Source organism: Canis lupus, chromosome 13 (assembly GCF_048164855.1).
Source record: "Canis lupus baileyi chromosome 13, mCanLup2.hap1, whole genome shotgun sequence".
NCBI classification, from domain to species: Eukaryota; Metazoa; Chordata; class Mammalia; order Carnivora; family Canidae; genus Canis; species Canis lupus.
The window spans coordinates 16,774,007-16,788,183 of record NC_132850.1 but is presented as its reverse complement, the minus strand read 5'-3'; the positions used below and the strand labels follow the sequence as shown (position 1 = coordinate 16,788,183).

The window sequence follows — 14,177 nt, the reverse complement described above, 5'->3', positions numbered from 1 at the left end:
AAGTTTTTGCCCAGTTTCCTTAAGTTTTGCCACTCCCCTTGCCAATATTACCCAAGACTTTTGAGTTACTAAACCCAAGAATCACTTTTTAGTCCTCATTTTAACTAGCCTTCACAGTAGCATTAGACCATGACCTCATTGTGTGCTGGCTTTCTTCCTGTCACTCAATTCCTCTGACAGTTTTCCTCTACCTGGCCTTAAATGTTCACATTCCTCAAGCCTTGGACCTAGAACAGAAGTTCTGGTCCACGACACCCTATGCTGATTGGGCCCATGCGTCAAGAATACTTGTTAAGTTGTTAAATGTTTGGAAAAAATGAAAAGCATAACATTTCATGAGAGGTGAATCCCATTATCGCAAGTTTTTTTTTTTTTTTTTTTCTCCTCCAGGATTGCAAGTTTTATTGGAACACAGCCACACACATTTACTATTGCCCAGGGATGCTCTCGCGCTGCAGCAGCAAAGCTGAGTGGTCGCGACGGGCTCCATATCCCGCAAAGCCTATTTACTTGGTACGTTTTACAAGAAAAGTTTGCTTTATGCTCTCTCGCGGGGTTCCATTCATCCGGGTGACCTTAATCATCACCGTTTGTACACTACCGATTCCCAAAGTAGCATCTCCTATGCAAGACCTTCTCTAAGGAAGCCAGACATGCACACCCAGCGGCCTGTCATTCGAAGGGATCGAGTGAGGAATCGGGGATCCTTGACACCTCCCTTTCCCTAACCGCCCCCCACCCCATCTATCACCAAAGCCTTCAAAACAAAGTCCAAGTCCAGCACTCGTTTCCACCCCTACTGCCTCCCACCCTGGCCCACAGCAGCCGCGCCCGGCTCCGAAACGAGTCTTTTCAAAATGTAAACAGAGGGCAGCCCGGGTGGCTCAGTGGTTGAACGTCTGCCTTTGGCCCAGGGCGATCCTGCGGTCCCGGATCGAGTCCTGCGTCGGGCTCCCTGCATGGAGCCTGCTTCTCCCTCTGCCTGTGTCTCTGCCTCTCTCTCTCTGTCTCTCGTGAATAAATAATAAAAAATAAATAAAGGGACAGCCCTGGGTGGCGCAGCGGTTTAGCGCCGCCTGCAGCCTGGGGCCTGATCCTGGAGACCCAGGATCGAGTCCCACATCGGGCTCCCTGCATGGAGCCTGCTTCTCCCTCTGCCTGTGTCTCTGCCTCTCTCTCCTCCGTGTGTCTCTCATGAATAAATAAATAAAATCTTTAAAAAATAAATAAATAAATAAATAAATAAATAAATAATAAAATCTTTCAAAAATGTAAATCGAGCCGGTCGCCCCGCGCTGGCCTCGGGCGCAGCCGCTCGCCAGCCCCTCCGGAGCTCCCACGCCCCCCTCGCGGTCGCAGAAGCGACGTCGCGCTCCGACTCCGGCTCCGGACCGCGGCGCCCGGAAATCACGTAAGGGGGCGGGGCAGCGTTTTACAAACCGGACCGTGAGGCTTTGCGTTTTCTCTTTCGCAGCCAGCGCCGAGAGCGATGGGTGAGTGTGACTGCGTCGGGGCCGGGGAAGGGGGTGAAGCTCCATCCGGCGCCATCCTGCCTCGCAGCCGCGTCGGGAGGGCGGGCGCCTCGGCCCCCGGCACCAAGCAGCCACGCGGTGGCTGCTGTGCTCGGTTCTGGCCTCCGAGGCCCGCGCCGGGGGCTTGCGGGGCTTTGGTGCCGCGGGCGCTGCCAACATGGCTGCCGCGGGAAGGAGCCCGGGCTGGGCCGCGCGTGGATGATGACACCTTCGTAATGCGGAAAACTCCCGAGTGCGCAGTGGGGGAGCCAACCTTGGAGAGCTGAGCGTGCGGCGCGCCCGGTGCAGGGGTCTCTGGGGCTCGCGGGGCGCCGGCTAAAGCTCCCGCCTCCTGCTCCCACACGCAGGCATCTCTCGGGACAACTGGCACAAGCGCCGCAAGACCGGGGGCAAGAGGAAGCCCTACCACAAGAAGCGGAAGTATGAGCTGGGACGCCCCGCGGCCAACACTAAGGTGCGTGCCGGGCCCTCGCCTCCCGCCCGCTCCCCCGTCTCCAGCGTGGTCTGGCCTCCGCGCGGTGCTTGAGGCTTCCCGGGGCTCGTGATTCGTCTGGGGGGCCGGGCGGCCTCCTCACCTTGACGTGTAGTTAAGACCCAAGAGGTTGCGCGGAGACTCATGCTGGTATTAGGACTTCAAGGGCGCCTGGAGGGCGTGGGCCCCTTGAGGGATAGTCAGAAACCCGGTATTTTTCTGTTGCATAGAGACTTCATTTTCAGGGTTTGGAAGCAGGGTTTCTCTCTTGGAGGTAACCGGAGTGATGAGAAAGAATCCTTAGGTGTGGTTGGGGCCGTCTTGGCCACCTGTGTGCCACATGCCAGTGCTAGGACTTGTCATAGTTACACTGACTGTGTTGCCTCCACGGGGTCTAGGATTCCCCTGCCTCCTCTTGTCTTAATCTCCTGGATAACCTAGTTCCTGTCTCTGTGTTTTTCCAGATTGGCCCCCGCCGCATACACACAGTACGAGTCCGGGGAGGCAATAAGAAGTACCGAGCCTTGAGGCTAGACGTGGGGAACTTCTCCTGGGGCTCGGAGTGTGAGTGAGGCCCTTCAGGAGTGGGTGGGAACCCAACGCCTAAAACTTCTAAAATTCAGTCATTGCTTTTAACAGGAGGTTTATGGCTTCCACCAAGATACTGAAGTTTGTTTGAAAGCCCTTAAGGTTGTGGTAGCTGGAGAATTCTCTCCTTCCTGTTTTGTCTCTTAACTCCTGTAGCCTCAGGGATTGGGACTGAACCTAGAGACACTGTGTGTGGTTCCCAGTCCTCTCTGGAAAGGTGGCTTTGTGGAAGATGAGCTAACACCCCGTGGTAGGGTAAAGGCTTATTCCCTTGCTTCTCCTTAGGCACTTTGGGGGGAGAGGTGACAAGGCCAGTTGGCTTCTGGGACTTGATTCTAAATTTCCTCCATGAGCAGGTTGTACACGCAAAACCAGGATTATCGATGTTGTCTATAATGCATCCAACAATGAACTGGTCCGCACCAAGACCCTGGTGAAGAACTGTATCGTGCTCATTGACAGCACACCGTACCGACAGTGGTACGAGTCCCACTACGCACTGCCCCTGGGACGCAAGAAGGGGGCCAAGCTGGTGCGTGTTCTCTGGGAGCCACCTTCCCTGTGGGGGTGGGGGAAGGAAGGTCAGCCTCATTCCAGCCTTCTTATGATGAAAACTGTCCAGTTCTGCTACTGAAAGGAAAGAGATGAAAGCCTTTAGTGCTGAGGAAGGCAGCAGGGATTGGGATGTATAGGGTATTGAGGATACTTTCCCTGAGCCAGGGCCTTGGGAGCCCCAACTAACCTACCTTACCTCCTTTATTCAGACGCCTGAGGAGGAAGAGATTTTAAATAAAAAACGATCAAAGAAAATCCAGAAGAAGTATGATGAAAGGAAAAAGAATGCCAAAATCAGCAGTCTTCTGGAGGAGCAGTTCCAACAGGGCAAGCTTCTTGGTGAGACGGCTCTTGCAGTGGGGGGAGGAATCACAGTACTGTCTGCATTTCGTTCTTGCCTCTTCTTTCAACTGCCAGCTGTGTGGTAGAGGCTTGCTAGGAGAGTTGAATGATAGCAGCATATAAGCACGACTCAACATGTCATCCCATTGGCATGAAGCTGAAATGGGAAATAGTGGGCAGGAGAAGTCTGTGGGCTGAGGGGGCCGTCTTGGTGATGAAAACTTTGTCCAGTTCTGCTACTGACTTTAAAGTGACGATAAAGTATATCTGAGGAGACACTGGGCTTCAAGCCTGCCCCCAGGAGAACTGAACAAACATGGACTTTTAAGGAGACTGCTGGTTTGGGCAAGGCCCCATTGTCCTTTTGCTAATGAATGCATACATTTCTTGGTTTCTTGCAGCATGCATCGCTTCGAGACCAGGCCAGTGCGGCCGGGCAGATGGCTATGTGCTAGAGGGCAAGGAGCTGGAGTTCTATCTGAGGAAAATCAAAGCCCGGAAAGGCAAATAAATCTTCTGTCTTCGGTCATGTAATAAAGGTGTTTATTGTTCTGTCCTGTGTTCACGTATGAATGTCCAATTGCTCTGCATGCTTTCCTTGTAGGTCAGTCCTAGATGTGGGCTGTGCCTTTATAAAGCTGGGGGGACATTTCTCACCACAAAAGTTAAGTGTTCAGTGGGAGCAGGGATGTGACGTTCAGACCAAGCAGAGGCTGTGTGAAGGACATAGCCCAGCACTGGGTCCCCATATTACTGGGGTTGTGACTGGAACCTGAAGCCATGCTGCCTCTAAAAACGTGACTCTTTCAGGGGTACCTGGGTGGCTCAATTGGTTAAGCATCTGCATTCGACTAAGGTTATTATCCCAGGGTCCTGGGATCCAGTCCCAAATTAGTCTCCCTGCTTAAGTGGGGAGTCCACTTGTTCTGTCTCTCAAGTGAATGAATAAAATCTTTTAAAATAAGTAAAAACTTTGCTCTTAGAGATCTGTACCCTTTTCCTATGTGAACCTTTGTTTTTAGGTTTTAGCTTGATGTTTCTAGCGTCAAGTTCATGATGACCTTGATAATCTTGAAGTTGTGTTCCTTTTCTGCGTTGAGAGCAAGTTGTACACGTTGGGGACTATCCTGTCAGCTTTTGAATGTCTTTCTAAAGTAATTTTTCTCTTGAACCCTAATCCCTTCCACCCTCACTCTACTCCTGTGTAAGATAACCAGTGATTTGTGCATTGCTAAATCCTTAAGGGTCTACTGTGTCTGCAGCTTGGCTACATTGTCTGCTGTCAGTTTTTTGTTTTTTTAAGATTATTTTTCATGAGAGACAGACAGGAGGAGAAGCAGGCTCCTGCGGGGAATCCACCTAAGATCCAATCCCAGGACCTGGGATCATGACCTGAGCCAAAGGCAGATGCTTAACCACGGAGCCACCCAGGTGTCCTGTGTGCTACATTTTTCTGACTAACCCAAACCTATTTAATACCTGCACTTGGGTATCATTATTGAATTCTCAAAAGTGAGCGTGTTAAAAACATGACTTTTCCTCAGCTTTCCCTTTTTAAATAGGTTCTTGGTTATTTGATTATAGCAAGTTATTGCCTTTATATAGCCGCTTAAATAAAAATCTTGGTCATTTTTACCTTAATACATCTAATGTCACCAAATCTCATTGGTTCAACTTTTAACACCACCTCTACCTCCTGATCACTCTTGCAAGTAGCATTCAGTGCTTCTGTTCTTCCCAACACAGTCCTAGCAATAGTGATCAATAGGGGTTTTTTGGTGAGCTTTTCGGTTTGTTTTTTTTTTAAGATTCCATTTATTTATTCGTGAGAGACCCAGGCAGAGGGAGGAGTAGGCTCCATGCAGGGACCCCATGCAGAACTCCATCCCAGGTCTCCAGGATCAAGCTGTGGACTGAAGGCGGTGCTAAACCTCTGAGCCACCAGGGCTGCCCCTGGTTGGGTTTTTTTTTAATTCATTAGAGGGAGGCAGAGACATAGGGAAAAGAAAGCTCCCTGCAGGGAGCCCAATGCAGGACTTGACCTCAGAACTCTGGGATCACGACCTGAGCCCAAACCAGACCCTCAACCACTGAGCCACCGAGGCGTTCCTGATCAATAGGTTTTTGATGGGACAGCGTCCCATCTCAGAAGTCTTTCCAAATTACAGAACTCAATGTGACCTGGTCCCTTTTTAATAGTGCTGATCATCCTGGCCTTACTGAGTCCTTCTGTTGAGAACATTTTCCTTCACATACCATGTGCATACACGAGGTCTTAGACCCTAGTGAGTTCTACTCTGATAATTCTGTTACACCCCCTTCTGTGCTGTTAACCTGGTCATAAATTTTTACTCATTTTGTCTTTTTTGTCCTATTAGAAAGGAATTCCAGGAGATGAGTATGTTTCCTACTGTGTCTAGTACTTAGAAGTGCATGGCAATAAACCAAGCACTCAGATCTGCTGAGTTAATTTTAAAAACTTAAGATTTTATTCAGGTTAAAGTTGAAAGTACAAGCATAACTTAAGAGCCAAAAAAAGTGAAAATTCCAGTTGGTTCATTAGCTTGGCTAAATTATAGATTTGTGTGAATAGACAATAGAGAAAGATGGAGATGACCCTCACCCCACCCCCTTTCGAGTACAAAAACTTCAGGATACAAAAAAGGCAACTCAACCTAAAACCTTACTATTGGCTCTGGGAGCCCTGTGCCCTCACCTCTCTTCCATCTAGTGGTTATATCTTTATTACCATAATTTTAGCTATTTACTGAGGTATGGGTCAAGAATAACAGCCATACAAGATGCTGCTTTTATTTCCTAATTTGAGCTGTACGAATCTGCCTCCCCTTCACTTCTGCCTCTATAAATAGAATCAGTGTGTTTAGTCTTGGATCCATCCACACCATTCCTGAAGCCTTCAGCTGACCATTCTTGCCCCAAACCAAGGCTAACTTCTATCAACCCCGTGAAAAATGTCAAATGTCTTCCACATAAAGGGCTGTCTTGGGTGCTATGGTCTCTAAAGACTTGGAGACCTATGCTTCGGCCTCTTGTAACCCATGGTCATCCAGCAAGAAAGTAGCAAAGCTAGTGTTATCCTCTAGCCAGTCGACGATGTTAGAGGCTGTACTCAACCTCCACTACACCCTTGTTTCTTCCTTCAGAGTTCTGTCATTTGCCATCCTTTGACCTTGAGATTCAGTTTTGGCATTCGATTTTTTTTTAAGATTTAATTTATTCATGGGACACAAAGGCAGAAACAGAGGGAGAAGCAGGCTTGCTGTGGGGAGCCAAATAATGGGCTTGGATCCCAGGACCCCAGGATCATGAACTGAGCCAAAGGCAGATGCTCCACCGCTGAACCACCCAGGCGCCCCTCACCAATTGAGTGGAAGCAGAACTTCCAGAGCTGGAGCTCAGTTCAGGCAACTTCAACCTAGTGCTCTGTGAGGCTGCTTTCCTTCAGCACTGTAGGCCCAACAGAGGTGGACCCCCCAGCTTTCACCCCGAGATCATCCTTTCTCCTGTTGGGCTGGTGGGAGCAGAGAAGGGTGCGGCACTCTGAAGTCCAAATTCCCACGGCTCAGGCTGGCTGGTGCACAACAACTGCCTTCACGTCTGAGTTGGATCAGCCTCCAGGACAAGATTCCCAAGCCCTTACTATATTCTCTTTATCCCACTTCACAGCATGCCAACTTGGTCTAAAACAATTGTAATTGCACAAGTAATGATTATTTTCTCATCGTACACAAAAAGTTGAATATTACAGGTAAAGCAAAAGTCCCCCAGCACACGGTGATTCCCTCTTCAGAGTAAGATAATCAGGATGGGGTATATGCTTTTTTTTTTTTTAATATTTATGATAGACATATAGAGAAAGAGAGGCAGAGACACAGGAGGAGGGAGAAGCAGGCTGCATGCTGGGAGCCCGATGCGAGACTCGATCCCAGGACTCCAGGATCGCACCCTGGGCCAAAGGCAGGCGCTAAACCGCTGAGCCACCCAGGGATTCCCACTTTTTTTTTTTTTTTTTTTTTAAAGATTTTATTCATTCATAGAGACAGGGAGAGAGGGGCAGAGGGAGAAGCAGGCTCTCCATACAGGAAGCCCGACGTGGGACTCGATCCCGGGTCTCCAGGATCACACCCCGGGCTGCAGGCGGCACCAAACCGCTGCGCCACCAGGGCTGCCCCTAACTTCTTTTATATAGGACTCAAAGTGTGATGCCTGGACCAGCAGCAGCACCATCACCTGGGAACTTCCTACTTCCCTCCCAGATCTAATGAATCAGAGACACTGAGTGGACCCTGTGAACAGGCCCTTCAGTGCTGCTGATGCTCCCTCAGGTCTGAGAACAGGCCCAGCTCCCTAGTGCCCGGGAAATTAACTGCATCTGGGTTCTGGCCCACGTGTCCTAGCATCAGTTTCCTACCTTCTCCCGCCAAAACGTACAGATTCCCAGCCCTGGTGCTGGCCCCGCCCTCTTCCTCTTTCAAAGTCTGTCCCTAAATTCTCGGGCTCAGGACGCACAGTTAAGTACTCTGCGCTGGAGGGCAGCGGTGGCCGGGAGGGGAGGGGCGGCAGGCAGGACGGCCACCGCTCAGGGCTCCCTGGCCGCCTCCTCTGACCCCACCGACGCCTCCTCGATGCGGTCCGCAGCCTCGAGGTCGCCGCTCTCCTCCGCTCGGAAGCGCAGCAGATGAGGGGTCCGGGGGGCTCCTCGCGCGCGGCCGAAGGTCCTGAGGCTGATGGCCGGGGAGGGTGCCCCTGCGGCCAGCAAGCGGCCGAGCAACGGGGTCTGCGCGGCGGGCAGCGGCCGAGCGGACCCTGGAGACGCCTCCACCTGCATGCTCTGCTCCGGGTCGTCGCTCACGCTGCAGGGGGGAGGGCGGGCTGAGCGAACCTGGGCGGGGCCACCCCGGGGCTGGCTCTCCGGAGGGTGCAAGGAGCAGGGGCCACCGGGTCACTGGCGCTCCAGAGGGGTGGTGAGGACCTGGGGCCCGCTTGCCGGGTCAACTCCTGTCTCCACCCGCGCGGGCCACTCACCGAAGGTTGAAGGTGGAGCCCAGGAAGGAAGGCCGCAGAGCCTCGGCCGCCGTGGCCACCGTGTAGGGCGGCTGCGCAGAGTCATCGTCCCAGTACAGGTCCTTCTCAGCGGGAGGCAGGTTCTGATACATGTCATCCACGGATAACAGAGACACCTGGGGCAGGCAGCAAGTCACAAGGATCCCCCTGCCCTCTCCACACCCAGGTGGAGAGCGCAAGGAGCTGCCCCCAGGCCCCTGCACACCTGCAGGTTGCGGTCTATGAGCTTGTTGGTCTCAAAATCGTCATCATCCTCACCAAAGGGGTTGATAATCTGTTCAGCCACCTGCAGGTTGTAAGGCAGTGTTTCCTGGGCTTGGAGCGCCATTCTCTATCCCCAAAGTTGAGGTGGGCCCTGGGCCCACATCTCTACAGAACAAGCTGGTATGACCACCCTATGTGCCCACCTTGAGCCAGCCAGCATAGAAGAAGAACTGCAGCAGAGTGGTGAGAGGCACATACATGTCCAGGTCCCCCAGGGTGGATGCTGCCTCCTGGCCTGGCTCTAAAGGCTCCCGAGGTTTGGCTGGCCCTGCCTCTGGCTCCACAAACTGGCGGCCAACCAGGGAGAGGCCAAAGAAGGAGTATACGGCTATGGTCACCACCTGGAGGAGGAAGCCCGGCTGAGTAAAAGCGAGAAAAGCCTGCCCCGACCCTGGGGCCAGGGAGGGAATCTGACAAGGAAGTAAATCATGTAGCAAGGTGTGGCAGCATCAGAGGGGATGGGGTCATTTCAGTGGGGGCCCAGGGATGCTTTGAGGATGAGCCCGTGGTTGTTCAGTGTCTTGCTGGACTGAACTGCCACAGGGCAGGTATCATCTCTAATCCTCAGTGTCACACACAGCACGGGACATGCACTAGGCCCTGGGATGTGGGAGGGGAGAGGCAGTTACTTGGGTGTAGACGAGAGGGATGCTGATCCAGTCATAGTGGAATAGCATGCTGCACTTGGCCCGGTACTTGTTCAGCTCCTGGTGGAAAAGCAGGAAGAGGATGTCAGTGGAGGTGCAGAAGGAGGAATAGGGAAGAACAGGGGAGACCAGCATGAACTAGGCCTAGAGGCCCATTTTGCTATCAGAGGTCTTATGCAAGGGTGCCCGTGATGGGAAGCAGTTTAACAAAGTAGGTGCAAGCACAGACTGTGGAACCAGCATGCCTCGGTTAGTTAGCTCCACTAACTAGCTGTGGCGTTAGCTCCACTAACTAGCCGTATGACTTGGGCAAGTTTCTTTTCCACTCTGTGCCTGTTTGCTCACCTGTGAAAGAGGGATGGTAATAACGTCCCAAGGGCTGTGATGAGGGCTAAATGAGTTAATACATGCACAGTGCTTTCAACAGTGCAAGAATGGTACCATCTCATTGCTAATTACTAAAATTATTATTCCAGTTTGCAAAGCTACAGGGGACGGACAGGCCTGGTCCCGAGCAGACTCACTTCCAGGAGCAGACAGAGAGCGATGTCGTCACGGATTCGCCCATCCCTCCGGGCCTGGGCCGCCAGGTTAGTAAACCAGACACAGGGGATCCAGTACTTATTGAAATCGGATTTTAGGCTCTCAAACTTTTTCCTCTCTTCCTGGGACATGAAACCTGAGGAGATAAAGTGAGTGCGGCGCAGACACCTCTCCTGCCCCCCAGGACTTGCCCCCTGAGGGTCAGAACCCCTCTCCCAGGAGGCCCACGTTTGGGTCCTGACCCCGGGGCCACCCCCGGGCTCTCCAGCGGGGCTCGAGCCCCGAGGGCACCTGTCCACACCTGCATCCACCACATGCTCCATGGTGGGGAAGCGCTTGAGCACGCGGGTGCTCACCGAGCGCAGCACCAGCACGGACGCCAGGTTGGCATAGCGGATGAGGGTGCGGCGCAGCAGGCGGCCACGCTGGTCTACACCGTGCACGCTGGCCGAGATGACGCACATCAGCTGGTCTGGCAGCGGGATGCTTGTATACTGGGCCCACCAGCGGTTCACCACCAGGGTCACGTAGAAACCTGATCACCCGCGTGGAAGGGGAGATGGAAGGCCTGCCCTGTAGGAGTCAGCACGCCCTGTCCCCCAGCCAGAGAACCAAGGCGGGGAGAAGGATGCATTTGGCCCCAGTGCCCTGCCTCGCTGTCAGGAGGAGCGTCTCTTCCTAAAGCGTCTTCCTTGCTAAGCCGGGCCTGGAGGATGGAGGAATGCAAACCTCCTCCGGCAGAGAAGTGGTCAAGTAATGGTTAGCTCTGAGCCCTGCTTCCCACAAGGTGGAAAGGGAGTGTCACCTCTCTCCAGCTCCTCTCCAGTACCCAGAGTGGGGTTTTGAGGCCAGCAGGTGTCTTGTCCCTTTGTGGAGTGAGGGTCTAGCAAGTGATAGGCAAGTCCAGCCCTCTGGAAATCCAGGATGCAACTTGCATGCCTGCTGAGCCTATTTTGGTTGATCTCTAGGCTGTGCTGCTGGGGTAATTCTGCGCCTCAGACCTATCAGCTCAACCCAAAAGTCAGAGAAGATGGTAAGAAGGATGCCAGGAGAACAGGAGGGAGCCTTACCCAGTACGAAGGATAAGGGGATGAGATCTGCAGAACGATTGCAGTATCGGGCCACCTGAGCATACACGTGCCTCTGCTCCTGGGTCAGCAGCAGCCTGGGGAAGGTCAGTCGTGAGCCTGGGTGAGAGGGAAGCAGACTGCCTAGGCTCCCCCAGGCCAGCCCTGGGACCTCACCCTCACCGGTAGGTGATGCTGAGCAGAGCATACAGGGCCGTGAAGAGGAGGAACTCTTTGTAGAGGAGCTTGTAGATGCTTCCCCTCCACCTGAGAAGCAAGCCAGAGAAGCCTCCGAAGCGAGCCTCTGCTACTTTGAGGGTATATGAAACCGTCATGGTGCAGGGGGCCTGGGAAGGAGGTCACACGAACTGCCCCCAGAGCTGTCCCTCTTTCCTGCAAACCTTCTCCTTAGCTTGCCTTCTTATCACCAAGCAACCTCCCTTCAACTCTGGTCACACACAAACCCTGTGTTAGTAGACAGGGAGGAAGAAGCTTCAGCGCACATGAAGCACACCCCCATCCCCTCCAGAACTCAGCGGTACAGAGGTTGAACCAGGATGGGATGGGCCTGGGGAAGCTGAGATCTATAACCTCTTGTGCAAGAGGCTTCTCCAAGATCCGGTTCCACTTGCAGGGCCAGAAGTAACCAGATCATGAACTTCTGAGGACGGAAGATCCAACTCTAGCCCAAACCCACAACTACCCCTGGGGTCTTGCTCACAGCTGGTCTCCCAAGGCCCAGGGTACTGACACCTCCTACTCCACACCTGCCTACCTGCTCTGGGCAGCAGCTCGTGTTGAGGAAGGAGAACTGGGCTAGCCCACACACCACACGCACTTAAATATCTGCTGGACCCATAAAGCTTAGCTGGACGGAGGTTATCATTGATGGATAGAGGCTATCAGCCAGCTCAGCTTCCCCTGGCCCTGGGAACTAGATGTATCTCCCTACCCCTGCGGGGCTGGGCTGGCCTTTGGGTGGCAAAAGTGCTATCTGCACTGACCCTACCGCTCGTATCAATGATACCCTGTCCTTGAAACCAGGATGACAGGGATTACTGTCCCACGCTCCAGGTGAGAAGACAGATGCATGATGATAAATTGTTATAATCATAACAGCTACTGATCACAGAGCACTGACTGACAGGCACCATGCCAAAGGCACTAGTATATCAGCGTCTCCTGGAGTCCTCCTCTCAACTCGGTGGGGCAGGGATCAGCCCCGTTTACAGATGAGGCTCCAAGAGGTAAATGATTTGTTCAAGGTCGGACAGCTGAGACACACTGGAGGTAGGATTCAACGCCAGAGGTGATGGACTTGGTTGGGCTTGAAAATAAAATGGCCAGTAATTTTACCGGTAAAATAGGTTTGTTCAAAAATAGAGGAATGACAATTCAGGATACGCAAGCTACAGCAAACCATAGGCAAGTCCGGGAACAAAGGACAGGAATGTTATTATATAGAGAAAAAGGAGGAAGTTGAGAGGGGCTATTTGAGCAAAAGTCCACCGGAGGTTGGGGATGTTTTCTTATTGCCTGAGTTGTGGCAACGTCTCATTGACTGGACTTTTGCTCTACAAAGAAAAAGTCTTTCTCCCTCTTGCAGGGGTGGTAAAGTAGGTCCTTTCCAGTTGGAGAATGCAAGGTATGCTTCTTCCTGTTGGGGTCTGCAATTGATGCATTGATAGGTAGGGTGTGAGAACTCCCCTCATTCTGACCTTCAAATTCTATTTTTCTTAAAAAGATTTTCTTTATTTATTAATGAGAGACACACACAGAGAGGCAGAGACACAGGCAGAGGGAGAAGCAGACCCCATGCAGGGAGCCCGACGTGGGACTCGATCCTAGGACTCCAGGATCATGCCCTGGGCTAAAGGCAGGCACTAAACCGGTGAGCCACCCAAGCGTCCCTCAAAACTCTATTTTTTTTTTTTTCAGATTTTATTTATTCATGAGAGACACAGAGGGGGGGTGGGCAGAAACAGAACCAGGCTCCATACAGGGAACCCAACATAGGACTCGATCCTGGGTCTCCAGGATCACGCCCTGGCCTGAAGACGGCACTAAACCACTGAGCCACCTGGGCTGCCTCCAAACTCTATTTTAAATGAGGTTTCCTTTATTCAGTTTCACAACTCCAAAGGCTGGAAGGGGCCCAGTGGGCAGAAACAAGGGCTTGAGCCCGGGGACCAGGGGCCTGTGCACTGGCCACACTACCAGGCTTCTGGTACAGGCTCTGAGGAGCTTGTCTTGACCACTCCACACCCCTATTCCACAGGGCTGACAGGGCCACGGGTCTGGGACTCAAGCCTAGGGATGCAGCACTCCCGCAGCCCTGTGTCCAGCATCTTGACTCCTAAGGGTATTTAGCATCCTGGGTGGCCATTTCTACTCCTAGGCCTCAATTTCTTCCTGTGTCAAACAGAGGAAATAATATTCGAGGCACCAGCTCAATTAGCCACCCAGTGCTGAGATCATCCACAAAAACCCAGGAGAGGGGCTTGGGGAGCCCTACCTTGTCATGCACCATCAATAAAGTATACTGTACCCAGCCAAAAAAAAAAAAAAAAAAAAAAAAACAACCCAGGAGGGCTGGTCCCACTTCTGACCTGTCTTGGGAAGCTCCTTCCCCTGCACTGTGAGCTCATTCTCACCCACAGGTGTTTCCTAGAGAGGAAGCAGAGAGAGGGGGTTAGGAGCACAAGCTTTAGAGTCAGACAAACCTGGGTTTCAATTCTAGCTCTCTGGAGCCTTACACAAGTTACCTCATCTCTCTGAACCTCAGTTTCCTCCTCTACAAAACAAGATCAATAGCACCTTTCACCAGAGCAATTGGGGTTATTCAGTGAAACAAGGTCCAGAGACTTCAGCACGGCAGCCATTTAGCCCCGGCTGCCATTACCATGAAGAGCCAAGTCTGTTCCCCTTAGTTTCCACCTCCTGGTCCTCTGTTGTGTCCCAGAATCACACTGCATCTGTGTGTGTGTGTGTGTGTGTGTGTGTGTGTGTGTCCCATAGGTCTGGGAGACCCAGGACCTCTCTCCTAGGGAGGGTGAGATACCAGCTCTGAGACCCCAGCCAT

General features: G+C 52.4%; 2 protein-coding genes and 4 non-coding genes across 8 annotated transcripts; 5 read left to right on the top strand and 1 right to left on the bottom strand.

Annotated features, from left to right (window-relative positions):
* Positions 1 to 1,349: 1,349 nt before the first annotated feature.
* RPS8 (ribosomal protein S8) lies at positions 1,350 to 4,041 on the top strand. The gene is made up of 6 exons (XM_072772479.1): positions 1,350 to 1,493; positions 1,880 to 1,986; positions 2,469 to 2,568; positions 2,949 to 3,124; positions 3,357 to 3,486; positions 3,891 to 4,041. Exons 1-6 carry the CDS (start codon positions 1,490 to 1,492, stop codon positions 3,998 to 4,000), a joined length of 627 nt encoding a protein of 208 aa, XP_072628580.1. The 5' UTR covers positions 1,350 to 1,489; the 3' UTR covers positions 4,001 to 4,041.
* LOC140603258 (small nucleolar RNA SNORD55/SNORD39) lies at positions 1,726 to 1,805 on the top strand. Its single transcript, XR_012006272.1, has one exon. It is a non-coding gene; the product is annotated as a small nucleolar RNA SNORD55/SNORD39 (small nucleolar RNA).
* LOC140603261 (small nucleolar RNA SNORD46) lies at positions 2,281 to 2,384 on the top strand. The gene has a single exon (XR_012006275.1). It is a non-coding gene; the product is annotated as a small nucleolar RNA SNORD46 (small nucleolar RNA).
* On the top strand, positions 3,193 to 3,260 carry LOC140603260 (small nucleolar RNA SNORD38). Its single transcript, XR_012006274.1, has one exon. It is a non-coding gene; the product is annotated as a small nucleolar RNA SNORD38 (small nucleolar RNA).
* Positions 3,696 to 3,765, top strand: LOC140603259 (small nucleolar RNA SNORD38). The gene has a single exon (XR_012006273.1). It is a non-coding gene; the product is annotated as a small nucleolar RNA SNORD38 (small nucleolar RNA).
* Positions 3,890 to 11,898, bottom strand: BEST4 (bestrophin 4). Of its 3 annotated transcripts, XM_072772461.1 has the most exons (10): positions 11,871 to 11,898; positions 11,279 to 11,560; positions 11,099 to 11,193; positions 10,330 to 10,563; positions 10,010 to 10,164; positions 9,468 to 9,545; positions 8,982 to 9,179; positions 8,780 to 8,860; positions 8,536 to 8,690; positions 3,890 to 8,363 (listed from the first exon to the last, which is right to left on the bottom strand). In XM_072772461.1, exons 2-10 carry the CDS (start codon positions 11,428 to 11,430, stop codon positions 8,090 to 8,092), a joined length of 1,422 nt encoding a protein of 473 aa, XP_072628562.1. In that variant the 5' UTR covers positions 11,431 to 11,560; positions 11,871 to 11,898; the 3' UTR covers positions 3,890 to 8,089. The 3 variants fall into 3 exon arrangements, with proteins under 3 accessions (XP_072628562.1, XP_072628561.1, XP_072628563.1); XM_072772460.1 differs by having other exon boundaries at positions 10,010 to 10,563; XM_072772462.1 differs by lacking the exon at positions 11,871 to 11,898 and having other exon boundaries at positions 10,010 to 10,563; positions 11,273 to 11,404.
* Positions 11,899 to 14,177: the final 2,279 nt, after the last annotated feature.

Coding starts and splice junctions, on each gene's coding strand:
- RPS8 (XM_072772479.1), top strand. Junction 1,987..2,468: donor GCCCCGCGGCCAACACTAAG/GTGCGTGCCGGG, acceptor GTGTTTTTCCAG/ATTGGCCCCCGCCGCATACA. Junction 2,569..2,948: donor CTTCTCCTGGGGCTCGGAGT/GTGAGTGAGGCC, acceptor CTCCATGAGCAG/GTTGTACACGCAAAACCAGG.
- BEST4 (XM_072772460.1), bottom strand. CDS start 11,430: ATGACGGTTTCATATACCCTCAAAGTAGCAGAGGCTCGCTTCGGAGGC. Junction 9,546..10,009: donor CTCTCTGTCTGCTCCTGGAA/GTGAGTCTGCTC, acceptor CTTTTCCACCAG/GAGCTGAACAAGTACCGGGC. Junction 8,861..8,981: donor TCTATGCTGGCTGGCTCAAG/GTGGGCACATAG, acceptor TACAACCTGCAG/GTGGCTGAACAGATTATCAA.